Below are 22,639 nucleotides of genomic sequence, written 5' to 3'. Positions count from 1 at the left end.
GATAGAAATCTTTATTTTTGTTTTGCCTTTGGTTCTCTGAAGAGCAATAGGGTAGCCATGAAGCATGATGGCTCAAGAGTCAAAAGCCTTTAAAAAAAGCTGTTTTGTTCCTGTAGTATTTTAATTGGGTCGTCTTTTCTAATTTTATGTTACGTTTCTGCAACTGAAATAGCAAAGAAGAAATGTAGTTTACCTTCCTCTATTCCATTATTTAAATAGCTAATCCATATAATATTGTTCTCTTTCCTAGGATCCTCAAACTTCTCGAACTTTGACACTTATCTCTAAAACCATTCAAACACTAGGCAGCCTATCAAAATCTAAATCTGTAAGTATGCCATTTTCATTTAAAGGCTTAATTTAGGAAAGTGATTTTTTTTTTAATCTTTTATAACTCATTGTAATTAAGCCTTTAAAATGCTTGAGTTGCACTGGGCTAATGCAAAACTGGTTATTGTTGCTTTGATTATAAGCCTCTCATGCTCACAGGAAAACTAAATCTGTCTTAATCTGAACTAGATTTCAGTAAATCAAAATTGTGTGTCCAACATAGCAGCCTTTTCCAGGGCTTTTCTTTGCTTCTGGAAGTAAGATAATGATCAGGAAAATCCTTGAAGTTCTCTACTTGCGTCTGGTACATGATAGCAGCTCTAAAGGGCTTTACGGATTGTTTCAGCATTTTAAAGCTCAACTGAGAAGAATCGTGCAGTAAGGGGAAGGGCTTTGCTTTGCTTTTCATTCCAGTTCAGTTTTCTGCCAGTCAATGGCGAGACTAGATCTTGATGGCCGTGCTGTGGGTGTTTGATTGAGGTAAAGCTTGCATACCTACTGCCCCACACTGCTGTATCTGGTGATAATTTGGGGTTACTGGTGGTCTACTTAGGAATCACACAGGCAACTGTAGATGGATCTGTACCTCAATTACAAATCTTTTGAGACAATAGAATTCCTTCTCTCCATTTTGTCAGCTTCTTTTAGGACCAAGTTTAAAAGTCAATGCAGAAGCTTGAAGCTTTTGAAGAATGTATTATTAACTGTAGTGACTGAACATTTGAAACGCATTCTGCTACCTTTTTGAAATAAAAATGTGGTATTACTGAATGTGTGCTGTACAACATGAAAGTAGTGCTTTGCTTGTTTTACCTCTGACCAGAAGAAACCCCCCTCTTATCTGGGTTGGCTTGCCTCATGGTCTGCTGCTGTTAACAATAATATTTTCTCTATAAACTGTATTATGATATGCATGGTTTTGGCTTTGCATTTCAGGCCAACTTCAAGGAATCCTACATGGCTACTTTTTATGACTATTTCAATGAGCAGAAATATGCAGATGCAGTAAAAAATGTAAGTAATGCATGTGAATGTTGTGAAAATCCAACTGTTGTTGAAACTTATGCTCGGAATCCTAGAATGTAAGGCATGGTGTTTGTAAATTGGGAAGTGTGCTGGAAAAAGCAGACTTCTGATAACTGTAATATTCAAGAAACTTCAATCAAATTGTGTGCATATCAACAGTAAAATCTTCTTGGAATCTACTTCTACTTAATAATTAGGTTGGATGAACAAGCTGCTGATGTAAGATGTGCATCTGCAAGATGTGCATACTTCATAAGATGCTGCAGATGTGTGATGAAGATTGCTTAGGACAAAAAGAAGTGAAAGATACATATAAAGAGGAGAAGCACAAGTAGTAGTAATGGTCATCTGCAGTTTTTCTGCTTAAGAACATTTGTCCTATTTTTAGTTTACAACCCAGGAAACCTCCCAAATTCCTCAAGTGTCTGCCATTACCTTCTGTTTAACTACTTTTGCAATTATTTCTTGTAGTGCTAAGCAGATGTTTTCATTTGGGTAGTGCTGTACTATCATTTTTATTTATGCTTTTTGTTCACCTTTTAGTTTCTAGATTTAATTTCATCTTCAGGAAGGAGAGATCACAAGAGCATAGAGCAACCTATATTGCTTAAAGAAGGGTAAGCATGCCTGTGCAACAAAACCCTCTATTTGTGTTCTTGCTACCATTCTAAGGCAGTTATCTGTTTTTTTCTGCCCCCCTCCCCCCATTTCCATCTGTGTGCTCAGAGAAGAATGCAGGAAGACTTTTGTGTTGCTATTATTACTCTCTTTGGCTGCTACAGCTGATTTTAACATCTTTTAATTTGATTTAAACATGTTAATTTAAGTATATTTTCAAATAAGTGGAGGGAAAGGAAGTCTGAAGAACTTAATTAGCACAGCTAAGGCAAAATAAACTTAAGTCAGTATAGTGTTAAGATCAGGCTGATTTTTTTTATTTTTCCAGTGAAGAAAAGCTGTGCAATTCCACTGTGAAGGCAGATACTGAATATCTTACTGAGGGCAAAGCCTCCAGATGGAATTTACTTTTGCTGCTCTGAAAGATCCATATGCTAATCATTATCATGACCATTTCAAGGAAAATTTTGGATGCACTTGGAACAGTTTATGATTTTAGTACCTTTCCTTTTTTTTTGGAAGCATGTTCCATGTGCCATGTTAGTTTTAGAGACTAATCGTTGACGTTTTTTGTGTTACCAAACTGAGTTGTTAAGATTATCTAAGTGCACTGTGGAAAGGGCTGCTTTGAGCTGGGAGGAAGAAAGTAAAAACTCCAGATTCTTCCTGTCAGAGCTCAGTAAACTGAACTACTGCTTGAAAGTAAGCTTTCATGGTAGCTTTAAGTCATGCAAAAATTAGGTTTTCGGTGAAAACATGACTACTCCTTCCAGTTAACCTCTGCAGTTCACTTCTCTGATGAGCATTTTTCCCTAGGAGCAAGTTTGTCTATTTTAATTCTGTACATTTATCATTCTTTTGTTTCTGAAAATAAATGTGTAGTTTGTAACATTTTCCCTCTAACTCTAAACCATTATTTTTTTTCTGCCTCTGTCTTTCTTTTGCTCCTGTCTGATTTTTTTCTGCCTTTTCTTGCTCGGCCTGTGGCTGCTGTTGTAAGGACTCTTAAACTAACAGTAAAGAAAGTTGATGGTAATAGTTCATGCAGGTAAGATGGTAGGGGCAGTTGGTGCTTTGCTGTAGCTATTGGCTGACAGCTTGTCCCTCCCTCGCAGCAATAGACTTGTCTGACTTAACTTCAGGGAGGAAGTACTCTGTTTAACAATCCTGCAATGTCTGTGTAAACCCAACAGAGAATATTTTGTTACCTGTTTCTTGATACTGACTGTCTCTTCCTTTTTATTTTTATTTTCTTTTATTCCTTAAAACAAAAAACAGATGTAGATAAAGAATAAAGGACTTCTATGTGTAGTCGGAAGTTCAAGAAGCACTAGAATTTGCTTAATATTCAGTGTTTATATCCTGATGAACTCACTGGAGGTGATTAAGAAGCGCCATGCATTTTCTAGGCACTTCTTAAGTAGTATTTGCATAAATTGTTCTCAAGGTTAAGCATTGGCCTTCAGCTGCCTATTTTTCCTGACACTTTGCATGATTGCCATGTTATATCCTGGGGAGTGGGTGGGAATTTTCACAGCCTTTGAATTGATTCTTCTCCAGATTGATTGGCTGGATAGTGGGATTTCTGTGTGACTTTGCAAGGTTTTTGTTTGCTTTTGGTTTTATCTAGGTGGAAAGCTATAGCATATGTACTTTGGAATGAACATACAGTACCAAAGATTAGTCACTATTACTTGGGCTTGCTGGCATTGATCAGGCCATTGCTGCTTAACAGCTATCTGCCTCCTTCTTTCCAAAAGGAAGAGAACTAAAAGGAGAACAAGTCCTGCCGTTCTTGTAGGTGAAAGGGGCTTGCTGATGCTTCCAAGCAAGGCTAAGGCAGATCCAAACTCGGGTCTGCCATAAACATGAGAAGAAACAGTATCACAGGCCACCCAGCACAGAAACACGTTTCATCTTAGAGTCTTTTTCCCCTTCTATTTGCTCCAACTTCTCACATGTTCTGTGAATATTAGAAACAAATTCTTTAAATTGAGCTTAACTTAATGTGAGTTTGAATGCTTGTTACCTATATGTGGCAAATAAAAGCACATTTTTTCTCTTGGCTATGTCAACTATGAAGAATTTAACTAGAAATATGCTCTTAACTCTGCAGTATGAGGTTTGCGTTTTTCAATAAGGGATCTGCAGGGGTTTGCAGTTTTATTGAGAAAAAAAGAGAAGCTGAACTTGAAGAGCATACTGTCCAGCCCACTTATATCTGCCTAAACTTTGAAATACAAAGACTACTGCCAGTGGCCCTGGTGATGACCTGAATCATATGTTTTTTTTAAACATTTCTCAAGTAATCCATGAATAAGGACCAAGGTAGTAACTGTCTGAGCATTTTAAGAATGAGAGGTGTATAACTGTAACTGTCCACACAACTGGGAATGGGGTGGTGGGCACCAGCCCAGCTGGTTATGAAATAGTTAAAGTCTGAAGGAACCTGAGTGTCTGTTTGAGCTTTAAACAGACAGGTGGTTGTTTCTGGCTGAAGATACCAGAAGTGAGAAACAATATTAGCCATTTTAAGTGGCTTTAGCTCTGCTATTGAAAGTCTTCAAACCATTTGCTGTTTTCTCCATGTGCTCTTTGTGCTGTATAGTACCTTCTTTCTTGATAAAAACTACTCTCTAGTAAGTAGTTTTTACTGACTCCATTATACAATTCTGTATTTTACATAATAGTTAATTTAATATGTAGAGTAGTTGTCACGAACTCTCTACTGCACATGCATATGCATATTTTTCCACCAAAAGTGATGCTGAGCAGGACGACATTACCAGGCTTTCCAAAGTCACCTTGAAGCTTTTGGATTGATTTAGTGATTAGGAAGGTGCTGGACACATCAGAGTTTCTTGTAAGCCATTTCAAGTTTGAAATCAATTAAAAGTGAGAACTCAGTAAATGAATGCCCCTCCTCCGCCAAAAAAGGGAGGCAGGGCTTTCTAGCTTTCAGCCATCAAATTGCTTTGTATGTTATTGAAAGCATGTTTCCAACTGCAGCATCAATATGCAATTGCAAAGGAGCTGTGGAACGTCCTGATTTTGTTTCTAGAGCTTGAGAGTGACTAAAGCATGTAAAGGAACAGCCCCTGTGCCCCAGAGGTCTTAAACCTGCCTTTTAACTAAACATATTCTAAGCATCTTCAGCTTTCTCACAGGTTTAAAAAAAATTATAAAGCTTGTAGAGTTAAGAGGTCAAGCTTAGCAGAGCTATACTAACCATGCTCTGCCCTTTTTCTGCTGGAGTAGGAAGCCAATTAGCTGGATTTGTAACTGAGGAAAGGGCACAAGCTGCAGTTCAGTGAACTAACTAGAGCCCCTGTGTAGACTGCAAGTCAAGCTCCATGTCTTTCCCCTTATCTAGAGCTGAGAAAAGGACAGGCATAACTAACAGATGCACTAAACCTATCCAAATATGGCTTTCCTTTGCTTGTCTAGACAAGGCATCAATAATTAGAAGACATTGTGGGTCCCCTCCTAAAGCTTTGCAAGTGCCATCATGTATGTGTTTGTATATATATAAATATTTAGAAATAAATACATATTTTTACATGTGTTTGTATATATATATATATGCATGTTTATACAAATTGTAGTGTATTGTAACAGCTGTTGTCCTGTTTACTAGGTTCATGATCAAGAGAGCACAAGGAAGAAAACGATTTGGTATGAAAAACTTCAAGAAGAGATGGTTTCGCCTGACAAACCATGAGTTTACCTATCAGAAAAGCAAAGGTAATGAAGGTTTGCCAGTCTTCTTTTGATACATTAAAGTAAAGAATAAACATAAGGATGTTGTAAGAACAGAACACTGAGATCTAGATATGTAACTGTAGAAGGTACAGTGCAGACAAGTCTGCCAGCCTGTATGTTCTTACCCTTATTTTAGTTTATCTGTACTAACTGTTAGAGAAGCTTCTTGGATAGCACAGTATCCTAGAAATTAGCAGAATTAGCAGAATATTTGGTAATATCTGTCAAATGTCAGTTGTCGACGTCAAATGTAGGTTTCACAGTTACCTAGTGGAATGTCCAAGGAAACAAAACTCAGGATACAAATACCTTACACTGGGATTTAGGTTTGTATGGAACATTCTTAGATGCATCTCATAAATTCTGTAGCATTGGCACAACTGGCTGCAGAAGGGAGGGATTTGCCTGCAAGTTTTGAACTTGCAAAAATGTCTCGCTTAATGTTGCCCAATATCAGGAATTTTGCTTTTCACCAATTGTTGCTGTCTGTTCAGTAGTACACAACAAAACCACTTCCTTCCATCGTCTAAATATGTAGGAAGTGAGAAAGATAAGGAAGCGTGTTCCTTATCTTCGTCATGCCAGTCATCATTTCACACTCAACTTCGAGATCTTACATCACCACCATCAACCTAGTTCAATTGAACTGACAGGAATTATTTATTCCATTGTCACCTTCTCAGGAGATATACTGTGTTCTGCTGCAGTAGTTAGTTTCTAAGAGGTTTGCTAGCACAGTGAAGTGCAGCTGAAAACAGAAATTAATTTAAGATAATACTTCAGGGCCACACGAGTAAATCCCTGCCAAGTTTTTTTCATGTGCAGTCAAAATGATTTTCAGATGAACATAATCAGCCCTTAGAATAAGGGCAGTGGGTGAAGTTGGATTGTGACTAAATTGCTCAGTATCTGTGTGTGTGTATGTTCTGCAGGTGATCACCCTCTGTGTAGCATTCCAATTGAAAACATTCTGGCAGTAGAAAGACTGGAGGAGGAATCCTTTAAAATGAAAAATGTAAGTAGGTCATCTTCATTGATTTCCTTGTTAGGCTCATCTAGATCCACCAGCCTAATAGCCTTTTTCCCTTTTGTAACCTGGATTGAGTTTCTATTGGAAGATGTACAACCACAGCTGCTTGTTCTGTATATAGTAGCAGGAGTTTCCAAAAGTACAACCCATTCAGATTCTTAACAGCCCAGTCAGCAGTCCTTGGGTTTCATGATCTGCAGCACACACAGATCTGACCACTGCTGACCAGCTGTCTCTGGGCTCTGTAATGTCAGGCACAGGTAAGATAATCGAGTCCCTGCCCTTTCTGTCAGATCTCTCTGTTGGGAAGGAACTGGCTGCTTATCATTGTGAAGGATCACATCTTTCTTAGCTATAAGGATTTCTTTAGCAGTTAATGGAAGTGCATATATATATATATTTGGGTTAGGTCATGTGTGAAAACATCTGTGCTGTGCCAGTATGGTTTAGCATTTTGATTGCCACGCAAAGGGGTCAAATAAAGCTGTATTTCTCATGCATGGGACACTACTGCCAACTTCTGTATGCAAGACATACCATCCATTGCATAAAAACAGTTTGTAAATGTCATCAATGTAGGTGATGTTGGGGGCCTTTTTCATACTTTTCTGCTTGTAAAACTGATTACAGTCCTTAAAAAGTTTTGTTTAAAAAGAAAGAAAAAAGCAGGTCAGTGTTTTCTATTTCTAAACATGCATACATTACAGACTTCTTTATACACATGAACAGTTGTGACTTTCAGCTTTCCTGCCTTTGAGTCTTCCCTGCCATCTGCGCTGCTTGTGGACACCATGGAGGACAGTGCTCAGACCTGCTCCAGATATTAGGTTCCTCAAAAAACACCGTGTTAAAGTGAAATACAATACCTGACTCATCAGTTTTTTCCCTGCTTCAGGTATTGTCTTGGTAGTATATTTCTCTTTGCTAAAAGATGGAGGAAGTTTCAGTTCACTTGCATCTGGAGCAAGCATTGCACTGTAGCTGGCTCTTGGTGTTTATAGCTCATGGTAGTTACACAGGCAAAAGCAACCAAGCTGCAAAATAATTCTCAAGCTGTCAGAAAGCAGCTGCAACATTCGATGAAATGTTGCCAATTGTACTCTGCAAAATAATTGGATTGAACTAAAAGTAGCCACTCAGTTGAGATAGAACTTACTGTACGTGGGGAGGAGCAGAAATGTTATTCTGATCAAGTCTCCAGTGACAGCAGTCTTAAATGAGCTGCTGCTGCACCTATTGGGCTAGAATGCATCCAAAACAGGAAAAACTTGTTATAGTTACTGTTAACATCAGAAACTATGCTATTTTGGTTGCTTAAATTTAGCATTACCTAGGAAATTAAGGTAACTACATCCCTTCTGGAAAGTAAGGTTCAGAGTCTTCTTGTAAGCAGTAGAAAGTACCATTATTACCTTCCCTTACTAGTATATTCTCATTTATCTTGCCATACATAAATAGAATACTGCAGCGAGAACAGAATTCTCAAAACACCACAGCAGATGTATTTGCAATAGATACTCCATCATGGGTGCTAAGTGTGATTAAAGATCCACATTTTCTATAAATACTCGCTGTGTATCTGTGCTCTGAATTGCACCAAGTGTGTCTTCTTTACTCCTGATAAATCTGCCTGTCTGGCAGTAAGACCAGTAGCCTTCATCTTCCTTAAGCACAGTTTGGAAGGTGTGGGGGTGGCTTTAAGTACTGGTCAGGTCTTCTGTGTTGTTTGAGAAGCTGCTGGCGGTTTTGGTAGTGTAAAGGTCTTGCAACCACTTGAAATTCTTGGCTTAGTTGTGGGTTTCTCGGTAACAGTTGCCATATGTTAGTTCACTTAGGTTGGTATCCCCTTACACAAAGTCATACTCCTTAAATCTGTTCCTTTTTTGTAATGCAGAAGCCTCCATTTACCCCAGCAGGACAATAACATTCTTTTTCCTGTATTTCTGTGTTAAGCTGCACACTGCTGTCTTCCTCATTCTATCCTATCCTATTCTCCAGACTCAAATTGCCAGTTATATCCTGAAAAGCTTTATGAAAAAGAATCGGACTCTTTTGGTGTGTATTTTTTGCAGTGCTGGACTGATCACACTAGCAGGTCCTACACTGCTGTTGTGTGTTCTACCTTTCTAATTACTGTCTGACATCTGTAAGGATGCTAAATCTAGGGAAGTGTCTTTTGGAGCTTTCCTTTTCCTGTTAAAAGACATTTTAATTAAAAAAACCCTTTTCTTCACAAATTATTAAGTATATTTGCAAGTTGCTTCAAATTTAAGAGATTGCACCTGGTGCCAGTCTGTAATATTCTCCTGACCAGTTAGGTGGAGAATTTAGGCCAATTTTTCAGGTCTTTGTAATAGACAAAAGTACATTTCAATTGTGGTGTAGTTTTTTTGTTTGTTTGTTTTGTTTTAGTTTGGAGTTTTTTTGTGCCCAAAAGAGAAACTGTATTGCTGTGATTTGCTAAAAGCAGCTGTAGTTGGGTGCAGAAGTGTGAAAGTTATTAAAAGGAAAGGATCACGTTCTAATAGGTGTTAAAAAGTCAAGAGATACTGCAGTATTAAAGCAAATCTGTCCCCGAGGCCGGATCCAAACTGTCGTTTGTCTCTTTTCTGCCCTCTGCTGACTAGCAATTCCTCTCAGCTCTGCGTTGGGTCCCTTTGTCAGCCTTCCAAAACTTGGAGCTGGAACATGACTAAAATTGCATCCCCTGAGGCTGACAACAGATCTTGTTGAGGCCCAACCAGCAAGTTGATATTAGCTGTTTGTAAATCATCTCCTACAGGAACAGTATCTTACTTATTGTACCAGGTGAAAGGTCTTGTTGTTTGAAGGGCACATTTGCTGCTTGGCTTTGTGCTGAAATGTATTTATTGGTGCCTTCTCCTAGTATGCTGTGTTTTTCCTTTAATAAATCATCAGTCTGAGTCCAGTCTTAGGTTCACAGATTCATTCTGGTGGTTTATTCTGGGGCTTATTTCCTTATTTGCAGATGTTCCAGGTGATCCAGCCTGAAAGAAGAGTCCTATATATCCAAGCAAATAACTGTGTGGAAGCCAAGGACTGGATTGATATCCTCACCAAAGTCAGCCAATGCAACAAGAAGCGCCTCACAGTCTACCATCCGTCTGCCTATCTTAATGGCCACTGGCTTTGCTGTAAAGCTACCACAGATAATACTCCTGGCTGCACACCCTGCACAGGGTAAGGACTGGTAACATACTATTGATCTAAATATTGCCAGGGCTGTGTGCATCTCTGCAGTGTGACTTGCAGATACGGAATTACTAAGGATATCTGCTAGGTGTGCAGGTGGTGGCGTGCTTTCAAGGGCCATCTTTATTCTTATTTCAAATACTGTCAGTATCTGCATTGTCTTGGTCAAAATGCAGAAATTTTTAAAGTTCAGGGTGTTGATAGGAGTTGACTGTGGGATTAGATACTGTGGTTCTGATCACCTGTCGTTAGCAAAAATGTCAGAAATCCCTTCAACATTCTTTTTGTAAATTCCTGAAACAGACAGTCGTCTGCTTCTAAATTTAATTCTAAACTGATCTTTCTCTAAGGGGCCCACTCATGTTTTCTGCTAAATAAAGAGATACTGTCTGGTTAGTATGAAACCATTTTCATCTAAAATCAGAGAAGCAGCGAGTCTGTAGTGATAGTTCAGTGTCAGGATACGAGACTCGGATAGTTGGGAGTTCAGTGCTTTGGCTCCTCCATCTGGTTATAGCAGACAAATTCACCAAAATGTCTGGATACTGATACAGTCCTTTCTTCAAGTCAGACTGAAAGTATGTTGGATAGATCTAGGCACAAAGAATTTTGAACTTGTCTGCCTTTTCTTTTGGGCAAAATGGGAAGCTTTGAGCTCCATCCCATACAACTGGTTTGCTTCCATGAGTACTCACTTTTACTTCCATCCTTGATAAGTGCTTTTTGTGCTATAATACGCTGTTTAGCATATAACTTCTACCTCTCTTCCTGATGCCTTACAGAGGCCTGCCAGCAAATATACAATTGGATATAGATGGAGACAGAGAAACTGAGCGCATCTACTCTCTTTTCAACTTATATATGCCAAAATTGGAGAAAATGCAAGGTGAGGATGAAAGATCATTGCATCTCCAATACACTTAGCAAGGCAAAATACCTGTGAAAAATAGTATATTCTAGCTAGACCGGCCTGGCGAATCACATACTAGAACACAGTGGCTATTATTTGACTTGTTTCCCCTTCTGCTGTCTCGAGGCACTTGTGTGAATTATTTGTGGTGCAGTGTGCAATCTCACAGTCTCTACAAAGTTCTTTGCATAATACACAGTGGCTTGAAATACGGTTTTAACCACAACATCCTAAAATAGCATAGGCACAGAGCATTTCTTGGATGCTCTGGATTGACAAAACAGCGCATGCATTAAACCAGAAGTTTATTGATCCTGAAAAGAAGCACCAGCAAAGTTGAGGTTTCAGTGGAACACTGTTTTCTGTTACCAGAAGTCATGTGCACATTCCCCGATTCAAATCCCAAGAACTGGCTGGGTACAAATGGTTTTCTCAGTAAGGCTCCTTAAGAATTATCATCAAAAGAGGACCTGTGGATGTCTGTGAAATGTTGACAAGTGAAGTTTGGGCTGGGAAACCCTGAGGAGCTGAGGGCAGTAGAGATGTGACATGAAGGAAAAAAGAAAGAAGAGACAGCAGAGGAAGTTAGCACTGGTAGGCATGCCAAGAAAAGTATCCGACGTACATGGTGCCAGACTTGGAATCCAAATTTAGCACAGGGAGTGGCAGGGAAGCCTTCACTGTGGCACTGTTCTTTTAATAGAACTTTATAATATGAGATAAGCGAGTGGTGTCAAACACACGGATTGGAAAGCACTTCAGTCCATTCCTGGCTGCTGTGCAATTGCAAACTTAAGATCCCCACCACTTCCGAGCTGTCTGAACCAATGCCCAGCTTTCCCTATTCCAAATCCTCACTGCCAGGGCCAGCATCGAGTTTCAGTGTCAGGGAAAAGGACACAGGACTGGCACAACCAGTGCAACAAGGGGAAGGTAACTTGAAAACTGAGACTGAGACAGCAGTAAAGCTAGAAGGCTAGGGAAAAACAGAGACAAAGCAAAATGTTCTCTCTCCCCTTCTACAACGTAGAAGTAGATCATATGATGGATGTGTTGCAAACATTCATGTGTAATCAGTGTTCTGATCCCTTAGCCAGGAAGGCTCTCTGGTAGGGTAAGAAGGTAGTATGACTTGCCCCTGCTTTTAGGTGTGTCCTTAAGCAGGCAACCAGGCAGTAGTCATGACATAGTCTGCTTATGCTTGTTGTGTGAATCTCTTAGGAGTAATGTGGTAAAATATCTTCCATTAGTACTTCAAACTGCAATTGTTTTGAATTCAGACTTCTGTGCAGTGCCATACTTGTTGCTTAGCTGCTGCTTAGGGGTGGAACCTGTCCTTCTGACAAGTGAATGCTTGACTTGGTGCAGGCCAGCCCTACAGCACAGTGGCACAGCTGGGCCAGTGTCAGAGTTCCCAAAGTGTGTGTAGGGGGTGCTGCTGGTGGTAACTGAGATGAAAGCATTGCCTGTGCTGCAAAGGACAGCTTCACACCAAGCCAGGAGCAGCTGCCAGGCTTGCTGCCCTTCCCTTGCAAGAGGAGGAGGAAACAGGCATGGGACATTCTCTATGCCTACCAGCAGTCCAGCAAAAGAACAAGGAACTGCTGCTGCTGTTGTCAGCCACAGTTCTGTGGTGGTCATACAGAAGCAAACCAAGGAACTGTGAACCCCGAACTGAGTATTTTTAGTCTGCTTATGTTCCCCTGCCTAGCTGATACCTATACCTGTACTTTTTTTTTTCCCAGAGGCCTGTGGCAGCAAATCTGTGTATGATGGACCTGAAGAGGAAGAATATTCTACATTCATCATTGATGACCCTAAGGAGACGTATAAAACACTAAAGCTGATTATTGAAGGTGTTGGAACTTTAGAGCAGGAGCATGCTCAATATAAGAGGGATAAATTTAAGAAGACAAAATATGGAAGCCAGTAAGTATAATGGTTTGCCCAAATAGGGGAACAGTCCTGGAAACTGTTATTTCCCATGCTTATGTCCTGGCCTTCACCATATTCATGTTCAAAAAAGATCCTGCAAATACTTGCAAAGTAAGACTGTGACTTAGGATTGATACAGCAATATTTGAAACAACTGTAAGAAAATTTGAAATGCTTATTTCTAAATTCAGTTTCATTCATAAAAAGAAGTGTGGGGTTTTTGTTTGGGTTTTTTAAAATTTTTTTCTTTTTTCTAATTTTGAACCTGTTCTCATGGAATGAGTAGTTGTTACCAGAAGTTACATATATTTATCACCTTCTTAAAGAGTGTTGGTTTAAAAATGGGAAAAGTGGCTGGTACAGCCATAAAATGTATTTTGTGTACATGTAAATAAAGGAGCATTCTGTGCATGGCTGACAAAAAAGAGGATCAATTCAATCAGTTCTTCCAGTTCAAGTAAGATGTAGTGTTATCATTGCAGTTAAAACTTTGAAAATCAGACTTAGGGAAAAGGTTTTGTCTGTTCACTTTCTGTTATGATATTTTGATGTCCTGACAGAAAATTATATGCATAGTATTTTTTCCCTTTTTTTTCTTTTCTTTTCTTTTAGAGAGCATCCCATTGGTGACAAGAGCTTCCAGACCTACATCAGGCAGCAGTCAGAGATCTCGGCACATTCCATATGAAGTGCAAAGGAAATCACAGGACAGTGCTGAAGGGTCGATCAGTGAAGCTAAATAGCAAAGCAAAAGGGAAGCCACACATGTAGCAAAATGTATGGATAAGTGTCAAGCTTACAAACTTTGAGACTTGCTAAACGTATTCTCTTTTCAAGAAACTGTTATAATAGTTGCTATGCACTTTATTCATCTGGTTATTGACAGATGATAAAACTCTGCCTTCTGGGCAGTTGTTGTCATGTGTATTTTTAAATTTGCTTTGGTTTCTTGGAATCTAGTGATCAGTTCAATGATCGAGGTGTGTGGACTTCATCTTGACAACTCCAATGCAATTTCTTATATTTTGGAAACCAAGCATGCTGCTAATATGCAGCATTTTCTAGAATGGTTGTTTGTTACTGTTTTTTGTTCCCGATCAATGTATATTATGTCACACCCCTGTGTGCTCTCTTAGGAAAAGCTTAGTAACACTTTTAATGCCTGCATTTAGAAATGACGCAGAGAAAAAAACCCTTTGGTGTAATCTCTTGCATTGTAGCTTATATTCTGAGCAGGCCAAGGAGCAGGCCTTTTGTTTTTACAGCAGCATAATTTTTGCTAAATGTGCACAGTTTTTAATAGAAATTCAGATCTGAATGGTACTCTTGATATTTTTGAGATACAAAGTCATTTCTCCAGACACGTTCAGCAGACTTCAGTTTTAAAGATGCAATCTCAATGGTGTAATAAAACTGACTCTCATAAATGTGAGTAAGAAATGAACTTATGTGAAAGCTGCATGTCTCTTCTTCGTAGTCCAGTGAATGGTAACCTTTGAAAGTCTGCCAACTGAAAGGGAAGGTAAGCTGATTTTGATGACCTTTTACCACCACAGCAAGAAGGACAGACAGAGTAAGAGTCTGGCAGCTGAGACACACTGATTCCCAGGCACAAAAGCTGTCAAGATGGGTTTTCTCTGAAAGGATTTTAGCACTGGAGTTCATGCTATCCTAGTATCACTTGCTTTTTCTGGAAAATAGATTTCTACTTTTCCAAAGTTTTTAAAAATACTTTTTTAAAGCGTCTTGTAAAAGGATGTTTAGTATATTAACATACATAGTGGTAACTTGTTAATATTCTGAGTGTAGTGAAAATGGAATGAGCTGTGTATCTCACTAATACCAACAAAAAGTCATTAAGGAGGCGAATAAAGATCTGCTAAATGTAAGATAAATATTTGTGTATGCTGTTTAGTTGTACACCTTAACTTTCCTCTGTATAAAGGTCTGATTTACAAACATCTAGCTTTGATGGCACAGAAGCCTGCATGATGGACTTTAAACTTCTGTGTGGTAGAAGCTAGTGTTGGTTTTAAGCTGAATCGGAACAGAAAGCATTGAACTATCATTTTAATGTGAAGATACTTGTATCTTTGCTTTAAATTGTTACAGAGTAACTCTTAACTGTGTCCTCATTGCATCTGACATGTTTTAAGATGGCTGAAGTACTTTGGATGCCTCTCTTTGTTAGTGATGCTCTTAGGAATGAGGTTTTCTTTTTGTTTGAGTATATAGTAGACCACCTCCTGGTAGATGATAAATGATCTGTTATACATCTTCACCCAGCAGACTGAGGAAAGGGAAGTAATGAAGCATTGCAGAGATGCATTTTGGACTCCAAGCTTTTAGCTGCCATGAACTGCAATTTTTAACGTGTATTTGTAACTTAATATTGTTTATCAAATACTAATGACCTGTAATGTGTGTTCTACTTGCCAATTAAAAGAAATGTTTATTTCTGAAAACTGTGTGCACATCTGCAGTCTGTTAAGATTCACAGTGGTCACCAGGGGTGCCTGTTGGCACAATATCTGCTGTTCAAAGTTGGACCAGGGACCAAGATCCTTTTTGAGTATAAACCAATCTCTGTGGGGGCTGCCAAGTCCCATCCTCACCCCGACTCACATCCCCAGCCCTGTTCTTGGTTCAGCACCACACCCATGGGACTCTGCAGTGAACCAGGCTGGGCACCTGAGCCAACCACAAACAACTCTGGCAAAGAAGGCAGTTACGGCTCATCTAGATCAGCCTTGTGAACTGGTTCCTTGTATAATTACACAGCTCTTGCTGCTGCTCAGGTGGAGTGAGTCTATATTGAAGGGACAGGAGGAAAAAGTTGGGAGCTCAGCATCCTGTGTGTAGATTGGTTCATGACTCTGTGGAACTGCCACCCTTCTGAATAGGACCTGTTCTGTGGCGCAGCCTTGGGTGTGGCAAGCTGCACTCACTGGTTCTGTTTGTGGGGTGTTTGCAGGAGGGCTAAGCAGCAGCCCCTCCGGGATGGAAAGCTATTGACCGGCTCATTCAGGAGTGTGTTAGTCTGACACGTGTTCAAGGTGTGTGCTGTATGAGGCATCACTGTCACCAGAACACAGGTGTGCATTTCCAGGAAACTTCTCAAGAAGAGCTTCTGCAGGCACAGTCTAGCTGAGTGACAGTAGTGGTTTAACAGATATGCCACAGGCAGGAAAGAAAACCTAACTGATGGTAGAAGACACATCACTACTGTCTTGGTGAAGGTGAACTTGACCACAATTATGCAAGTGTGTGTTATTGCTGAGGAATCTTAAGTCTTGTTTTAAAATCAAATGAAGTTTTTAGCAAGATGAAGTAGAGAAGTGACACAGGATTTCCAAGAAATGAGCAGGGTTAAATGCAAAATTACTGTAACACTATTGCCAGGTCTCTCTTTTCCACTCAGTCTCATTCAGTGTATAGAATAATTTTGTTTTCCTGCTAACATGTCTTAGATTAAGTCAATAGGAATTTTTTGAAAGCTGCTTTTCTTACGGCATAACTTAATTAACAGGGTTAGTGAGAGAGTTGTGTTAAAACTGGTCTTCCAATACTTGCTTAGCCTCTCTCTCCTGTCTACAGCATATGTTTATGATGCTATCTTCAGAAATACTGAGCAAATGGTACCCACAAGACAGATGATTTGATAGGAACACTTGGGAAAGCATCCTTTATATCCGGAATGAAGAAAGTAACATTAAAAAGCCCCCAAACAAACGAACAAAAAACCGTGGCCAGAAGTAAGCAGCTCAGGTCAGTTTTCTTTCCTTCTCTCCTTTATCTCAGCCTGAAAGGCAAAAAAAAAAAATAGAAAATTTTAACAGAAAAAGATTTAGAAGTCGGGCTGTTCTGTCCTGACACTCCTGATTCCAAAGATGATCCTAGTACCTGTTTTCTCCCTCCCTGAACCAGCGTACTAAGACACAGCTGACCTGGTGACAGGACCCCAGTGGCCTTGGCCTGTGTCCGTTCCAGTTCAAAAGAGGTCGTCTCTCTGGCCGGGGAGTGTCTCCATTTCAGAAGTAAAGAGTTCAGACTGGGAAATTCGACTGTGAAACTGCACATCTGAAGTCGGATTTCCTGTTAAGAGTTTCCTAAGGCAGTGGAGTAGAGTTTAGCTGACAGATAAAACCTTGGTCACTTGTGTGTGTGTTTTCTCAGTGGATGGAGTAGAGATGGAAAGCAGCTGCTGCAGTGGCAACAAGTGTGACTGTTGTTTCTGTAGCTGTGCTGGGATGCAGTCAGGTGGGCATCAGGAATTACAAGACTTACCCTTGCCAATAATGTCCCAAAGCTCTTTTGGCACCAGTAGCACTTGGTTCTTCACCCAGTAAGATTTTAACGAGGTCTGTGTGTGGATGAGAGTGTTGAATAACAAGGTTCTTGTCTGGAAATGTTTCCATGTCAAAATTGCCAAATGGAAAAAAAGAAACAGACAATGTGCCACGGGCATGGCATGCAGTTAATGCAAAGAGCACCCAGGGCCCACCACACCCTGACAAGGCTCATGCGAGTGAGTATGTCAGTGACTGCTGTCTGAGAAGCTGAGAGAAATCAGTGAGAACTTTGAGACTGTAAGATAAGCTGATTGAAGGCTAAGGCTCCTGTCTGTGCAATGCAGCTGTCTGAGGCATGTGATGTTGGTGTGATTCCCATCTCCATTCCCCTCCACACAGTTCCAAGGAGGTAATTTTAATTTATAATCTGGTAAGCATGCTTATAAAGGTCTGTGTGTAAAGCTGGCCTGGTCAGCAAGAGAATGCATGAGCACTGCTGGTTCCCGTTACTAGCTGCAGGAAATGGAGGCTGCAGGAGGGCTGTGGCACAGGGCAGTGTGGGTGCAGCTGGGGGCTGGGGCTGATGCTGGGTGGTGCTTGGAGGTAAAGTTTAACAGCATCTTCCCATGAGCCACCCTCTGTTTTTGCTACAGCTGGAGACAAAGGCTAGCAGGCTGACTGGAGAAGGCATTTGTTCCTGGCTATGAGCTAATGTCATTAAACAGTAAATTAATTATTGCAAAGCTCAAGGAAAAGAAAAAGTCTAAAGACAGAAGCTCTTTATTCCTACATGTATAAGATTCTGGATCTGGACTGTTTACACAGGCAAGGCAGGAAGAAACCATCACAGAGCAAATAATTGGTCTCGGTTCTTAAAATAACCTAAGATAAAATAGGATCCTAGGAGATTATTCCTGAGCCTAGAAACCAGCACACCTAGCTTCTGAACAAATCACACATGCCTTTCCAATTCAATGCCTGTTTTTCCTACTGCTCCAGTTGAGTTACTTTGATTTACATGAAGTGTTCAAATTGTTGGATTTCTCATGTTTGTGCAGAGCTATTGCTTTTAACCACAAAGTTGCCTGGTGTTAGCAGTCTTGCCTGTGGATGTGTTAATTAAACAAAAGGGTCACCAGCAGCCTGGGCTAGATATAAAGAATGTTTAAATTATAAAAGGGAAAACTGGCTTTTTACTAGTTTGAAGACATTGCTAAGCTGAATCTTAACAAAAAAACAAACACCTTGTGTGTACACAGTTCTGGTTGACATCAAGGACAAATTCTCTTTGCAAGCATGGGGGCTGGAAGGTGTCTAATTGTACTAAATTCACTCAACTTCTTTAACCTCTGTCATGATTGTCACTGTTGCACTGTCCTGCCCTAAAGCTTGTGGAAGCATGTTGTTATTCACTTGAGGCCACAACAGATGCACTACTTGGATACAGACACTTACCAATGTGAAAACAAGGCTTGGTAGAGATGACAGTGGCTCACAGGGCTGCCTACAGGTATCAGAGGTGTGAATATTTATTTGATTAAGAAAGGCACTTGGGGTAAGTGTAGCCATGTATTTCTCTGCGATGGAAACTAGAACTGTGGTCACCATGTTTGTGTAGAGAAATCTGCGGAAGAGAATAAAGGAAGCAAATTTTGTGAATTGTAGGGGAAGAAAAAGGGAAATACTTGATGGAAACAGAAATGATGCACAAAAAAAGGCCACTCCAAAACACCTTTCGTTTTGCTTTCTCTAGCAAGTTTTTCTGTGGTACAGCTGAGCTGTAATTCCTGCTTCTCATTCTCCAGAAGCCCCCCCCCGGCAGCCAGGGCATCTTATAGCTATGATTGAAATGACTGGAGAGCTCACAGCTGAGAAAAGCAACTTTATAAATAGACAAGCTCATGTGTGTTGTCTGGAGATGCAAACACTTTGCCTCCTGCTGAGCTACAGTGTTACGAGGACAACCCCAAAGTATGTTTTCTCTTGCTGTAAAGCCCCTTTAAAGAGATTCCAGCTCCCTGCCCTGGCTGTGATTCAGCATCCTGTTAATAGCACTTGATGCAACTGAATCAATGGAATAATTGAGACTTGTGAAGAGGGGGAAATTTTTAAAAACCTGGGCAATCTACCTCACCAGGTTTACAGCAGCCTCACAAACACGTGCATCAGCACACCTGATGAGGTGAGGACAAGCTACCTGAGATGGCTTTGCCACCAAACTGAATGTGTCTCCCAGCTGTGTGCCATTTGCTTCCAGCATCATGCCACCTTATGCTCTCCATTAAAATCAGTGATGCATAGGGGTAACCTTTCTCTGAAGCCAGTATTGCCTACATGAATGTCCCATCACTCAAAAATGCACTACTGCTTGGTGACCCCTGTTCCATCTTCATCTTTTGCCTTGTCTGCATGTGCAGCCAGGCAGCTGCCCAAGAGTCCTGCTGTTCTTCCAGCATGAGAACCAGGCAAAAGCAGGGAGAAATTCAGCTCTGAGATCTGGCTCTTCCTGCTGACACAGTGCTGTTTCCTCAGGGTTTACTAAGGAGCTGGACCTGTTGATAGTGCACAGGTACCCTACCCACCAGCTCTTTGCTGCCATGAAACCCCCTGGTGAACATCACCACAGGCTCAAAGGCAGGTTTCCCCCGGCAAACCATGCCTGAAGCTTGTTTGTCTGAAAAAATACCATCCTTTTTCACTCTGGAGAAGTCCCCTTGGCATAATTTCTGACAAAAGTGGCAGGAAAGGGCAATGGTAAGCAAAAAGCCCTTGTATGGAGGAGCAGTTTGGAAAGCCATCTGAGGGAACTTGCTACTGATTCTCAGGAGAGAGTAGCTGCCACCCAAGTTATTTTGGTGTCAGCAGGAGATAACTGATGCTTTTGCTTATTTAGAAGTTGCAAATGCAGGAGAGAGGATGAAGAGACTGACAGGCCTGGGCAGGTAGGTAATTATCAGCACATTGAAATGAGGAAGGCCTGGAAGTCCTCATTTGGGCTGGAAGAAGACAGGACTCATCTTCCAAGCCTGGAGGAGGTCAAGTGCCAGGGTGTTTGAGAGCCCGCTCAGCGTTTGAGGTGAGACCTGACACAGTCAAGGTAAAGCAAGAATCAAGAGGCCTTGGGCAGGATCAAACAGAAACTGCTTTTGGCCACCAGGCTCCCTAAGTTGAACACTGCTTCCTTGATCAGGCTGTTTGGTAATTAGTTTCCTCTGACTGTTTCTCCTGCTTAAACATTCCCTGCTGTGCAAGAGAGCTGTTGGTTTCTTTTGTGTTCCTCAGAACAGCACCTGGGTGAAAACCCTGTGAGCCACCCCACAGCCATGTGTGCAGGGTCCACCTGCAGCTGCAGTGGCCACCTGACTGCCTGGGGGCAGCAAGGAGGAGAGCAGAGTACTTCTGCCCAGGCTCCCTGCAGGATGCTGCAGGATGAGGCTGCTGGGAGTACCTCCAGGCAAAGTTGCTCTACCTGGCACAATTTCTTCTGCCAGTCCTGCCTGCTTTCCCTCCTTCAAATGTACTGGCTTGGCCTTGTCCCTTCAAAACTGTCCCTCACTTCTTCTGGGGAGAAAATATGGCGACAGCCTCTGCCTCCCAGCACCTCCCTCTTGTCCTGCATACCAGTTCCAGCCTGCTGCCCCTTCCTGTGTGTCAGACCACTTGCTCACCACTGCCCTAGTCCTGGTTACCATCACTAATTAGACACTCACTGTAAGACACAATGTGGAACACACCTCTAGGGTCCACCTCATCTCACCTCCCTCTCAAACAGATGAGGCAGATCTTTCTGCTCCTCCTCATAGTACCTCTGTGAGACAACACCGCTATCTTCATTTGATCAAGGAGTCCACTTGGGTGGCAATATCACATTGCAGTGGAGAAGGAAGGAAACTGGTGAACTCTCCATGGAGTTTTGTTTTGCTTTGTTGTTTTTTTTTTCTTCCTTTACAAATATCATAACTTCAGGACTCCTTGGAGCTGACAGGGTGCAGAAGGAGTCTGTGTCTCCATGACACAAGCAATGATACAAGCATCCTTGTCTGTAAAATCTCACTCCTCTGAGTATTTATATGTATCATGGGCTGAGTCTTCAAAAATGGACATTAGGGGCTTTGAAACTGCATTAATCAGAAATGGGTTTTCTTTTGCAGGGGGTGGGGAGTGATGCTTTGTTTAATAGGTTCATATACAGCTTTTACAGCACTCTTTGGGTGTTACTTAACCAGCCAATTTCTGATGTCTTGTTAGCATCCTCGGGAAACAACATCTGTATTCCTACACTTCAGTTAGCTATTCAGACTCCTCCTTCAGTAGTTAAGGGAAAGAGAGAGGCCCCTCTAGAGCATGAATCACAATTTTACATGTAATGAAATGTATGAAATTAAAGTGAATGAAATTAAAACCTAAAAATTGCCAGTTCCCTTCTGTTGACCACAAGGAACCTGGTATGATCGCTTACTATAAAGACATCTGAAGCTGTTGAGATGAACTCCACCCAAGGTGATAGGAGAGGACCCCAGCTGCTGTGATGAGTGTTGTCATTCTTCTTTACTCACCCTCATTTTGCAGTGATTGTCTTGCAAGGCCTGGCTCTTCCCACAGGAATTTCCTTTCTTTCTTGCCCTGGGTGCCACAGGGAGGGCTCAGGCCACTAGATGGGGGTGCTCTCCTGCAGGATCCGTCCCACTGCCCCACAGCACTGCTCAGCGTGCCTTGTTATGCAAGGATCCCAACCAGGAGGAGCTGCGAGCACCAGCGCTGGCTCTGTGCACTGCTGACTCGGCTGGTGCCACACGATTGACCCAGGTGGGGTGTGAGTGCACTGTGGGCTCCCGTTGAGCACATCAGAACATGCCCTGCAGGACCCTACTAGCTTTTTGCTCTTCTGCCTGCTGCAGCAGGACAGGAGGACACCCAGTCAGGTACAAATCTGGACCTGCTCCTGGTGCACTATGAAAGCTGCCAGGACCAAGTCCCCTTTCATAAACAAGTTCAAACTGGTAGAGTGAGTCTAAGCAGGTAGGTTAAAGCCTTCTGTGGTGTGTCCACAGTGGTTTTAATTGGGATTTGTAAAAAATGTGAAGGATACTGGCATTCCTAAATTCATTAAGAACACCAAATAGTTCATTATTGTCTTGGCAAGCATTAGTGAAGCAAGAATAATACTATATTTGACCAGTCTTGTGAAATATAATCAGGTGAAGACTTCTTTAGAGCCCCTCAGCTGCCTCACCAAGAAAAACCATAGAGCGCTTGCCTAGGACCCTGTAAGCATCGTTTGTGCTTTACTGTTTCATTTGCAGGGGTTACCAGTGGTGCTGTCCTTAGCTGGCAAACCATCTCTGCCTCTTTCCTGTCATCCAGGCCCCAGAGGAGCTGGAAAGAGGAGCACTGCTAAACAGGTAACCATCTCTCAGAAGCTATTCGCACCTTGGTCTGAGGAGGGATCTAAACCTCAGCTGGGCAGGGATGAGGCATGCCAGCGACCTAAGGATGTGGAAAACCTTTCTCCACCAGCCTTCT

At 41.4% G+C, this 22,639-nt stretch overlaps 1 protein-coding gene across 3 annotated transcripts in view; it reads left to right on the top strand.

Moving 5' to 3' along the window:
* RASA3 (RAS p21 protein activator 3) overlaps positions 1 to 15,289 on the top strand; it is a 140,904-nt gene extending 125,615 nt beyond the window's left edge. For 2 of the 3 annotated variants that reach the window (XM_051631667.1, XM_051631652.1), the window contains exons 16-25: positions 251 to 328; positions 1,267 to 1,344; positions 1,900 to 1,973; positions 2,975 to 3,022; positions 5,612 to 5,718; positions 6,669 to 6,751; positions 9,756 to 9,967; positions 10,762 to 10,865; positions 12,635 to 12,818; positions 13,437 to 15,289. In XM_051631667.1, coding sequence (XP_051487627.1) covers positions 251 to 328; positions 1,267 to 1,344; positions 1,900 to 1,973; positions 2,975 to 3,022; positions 5,612 to 5,718; positions 6,669 to 6,751; positions 9,756 to 9,967; positions 10,762 to 10,865; positions 12,635 to 12,818; positions 13,437 to 13,512 — 1,044 coding nt within the window. In that variant the 3' untranslated portion in view covers positions 13,513 to 15,289. The remainder of the gene's footprint in view (positions 1 to 250; positions 329 to 1,266; positions 1,345 to 1,899; positions 1,974 to 2,974; positions 3,023 to 5,611; positions 5,719 to 6,668; positions 6,752 to 9,755; positions 9,968 to 10,761; positions 10,866 to 12,634; positions 12,819 to 13,436) is intronic. The other variant, XM_051631659.1, reaches the window with a different exon arrangement.
* The last annotated feature ends 7,350 nt before the right edge of the window (positions 15,290 to 22,639 follow it).

The sequence above is a fragment of the Apus apus genome, chromosome 1 (assembly GCF_020740795.1).
Source record: "Apus apus isolate bApuApu2 chromosome 1, bApuApu2.pri.cur, whole genome shotgun sequence".
NCBI lineage: Eukaryota > Metazoa > Chordata > Aves > Apodiformes > Apodidae > Apus > Apus apus.
The sequence above is the reverse complement of the archived record's forward strand: the minus strand, read 5'-3'. Positions and strand labels throughout refer to the sequence as shown.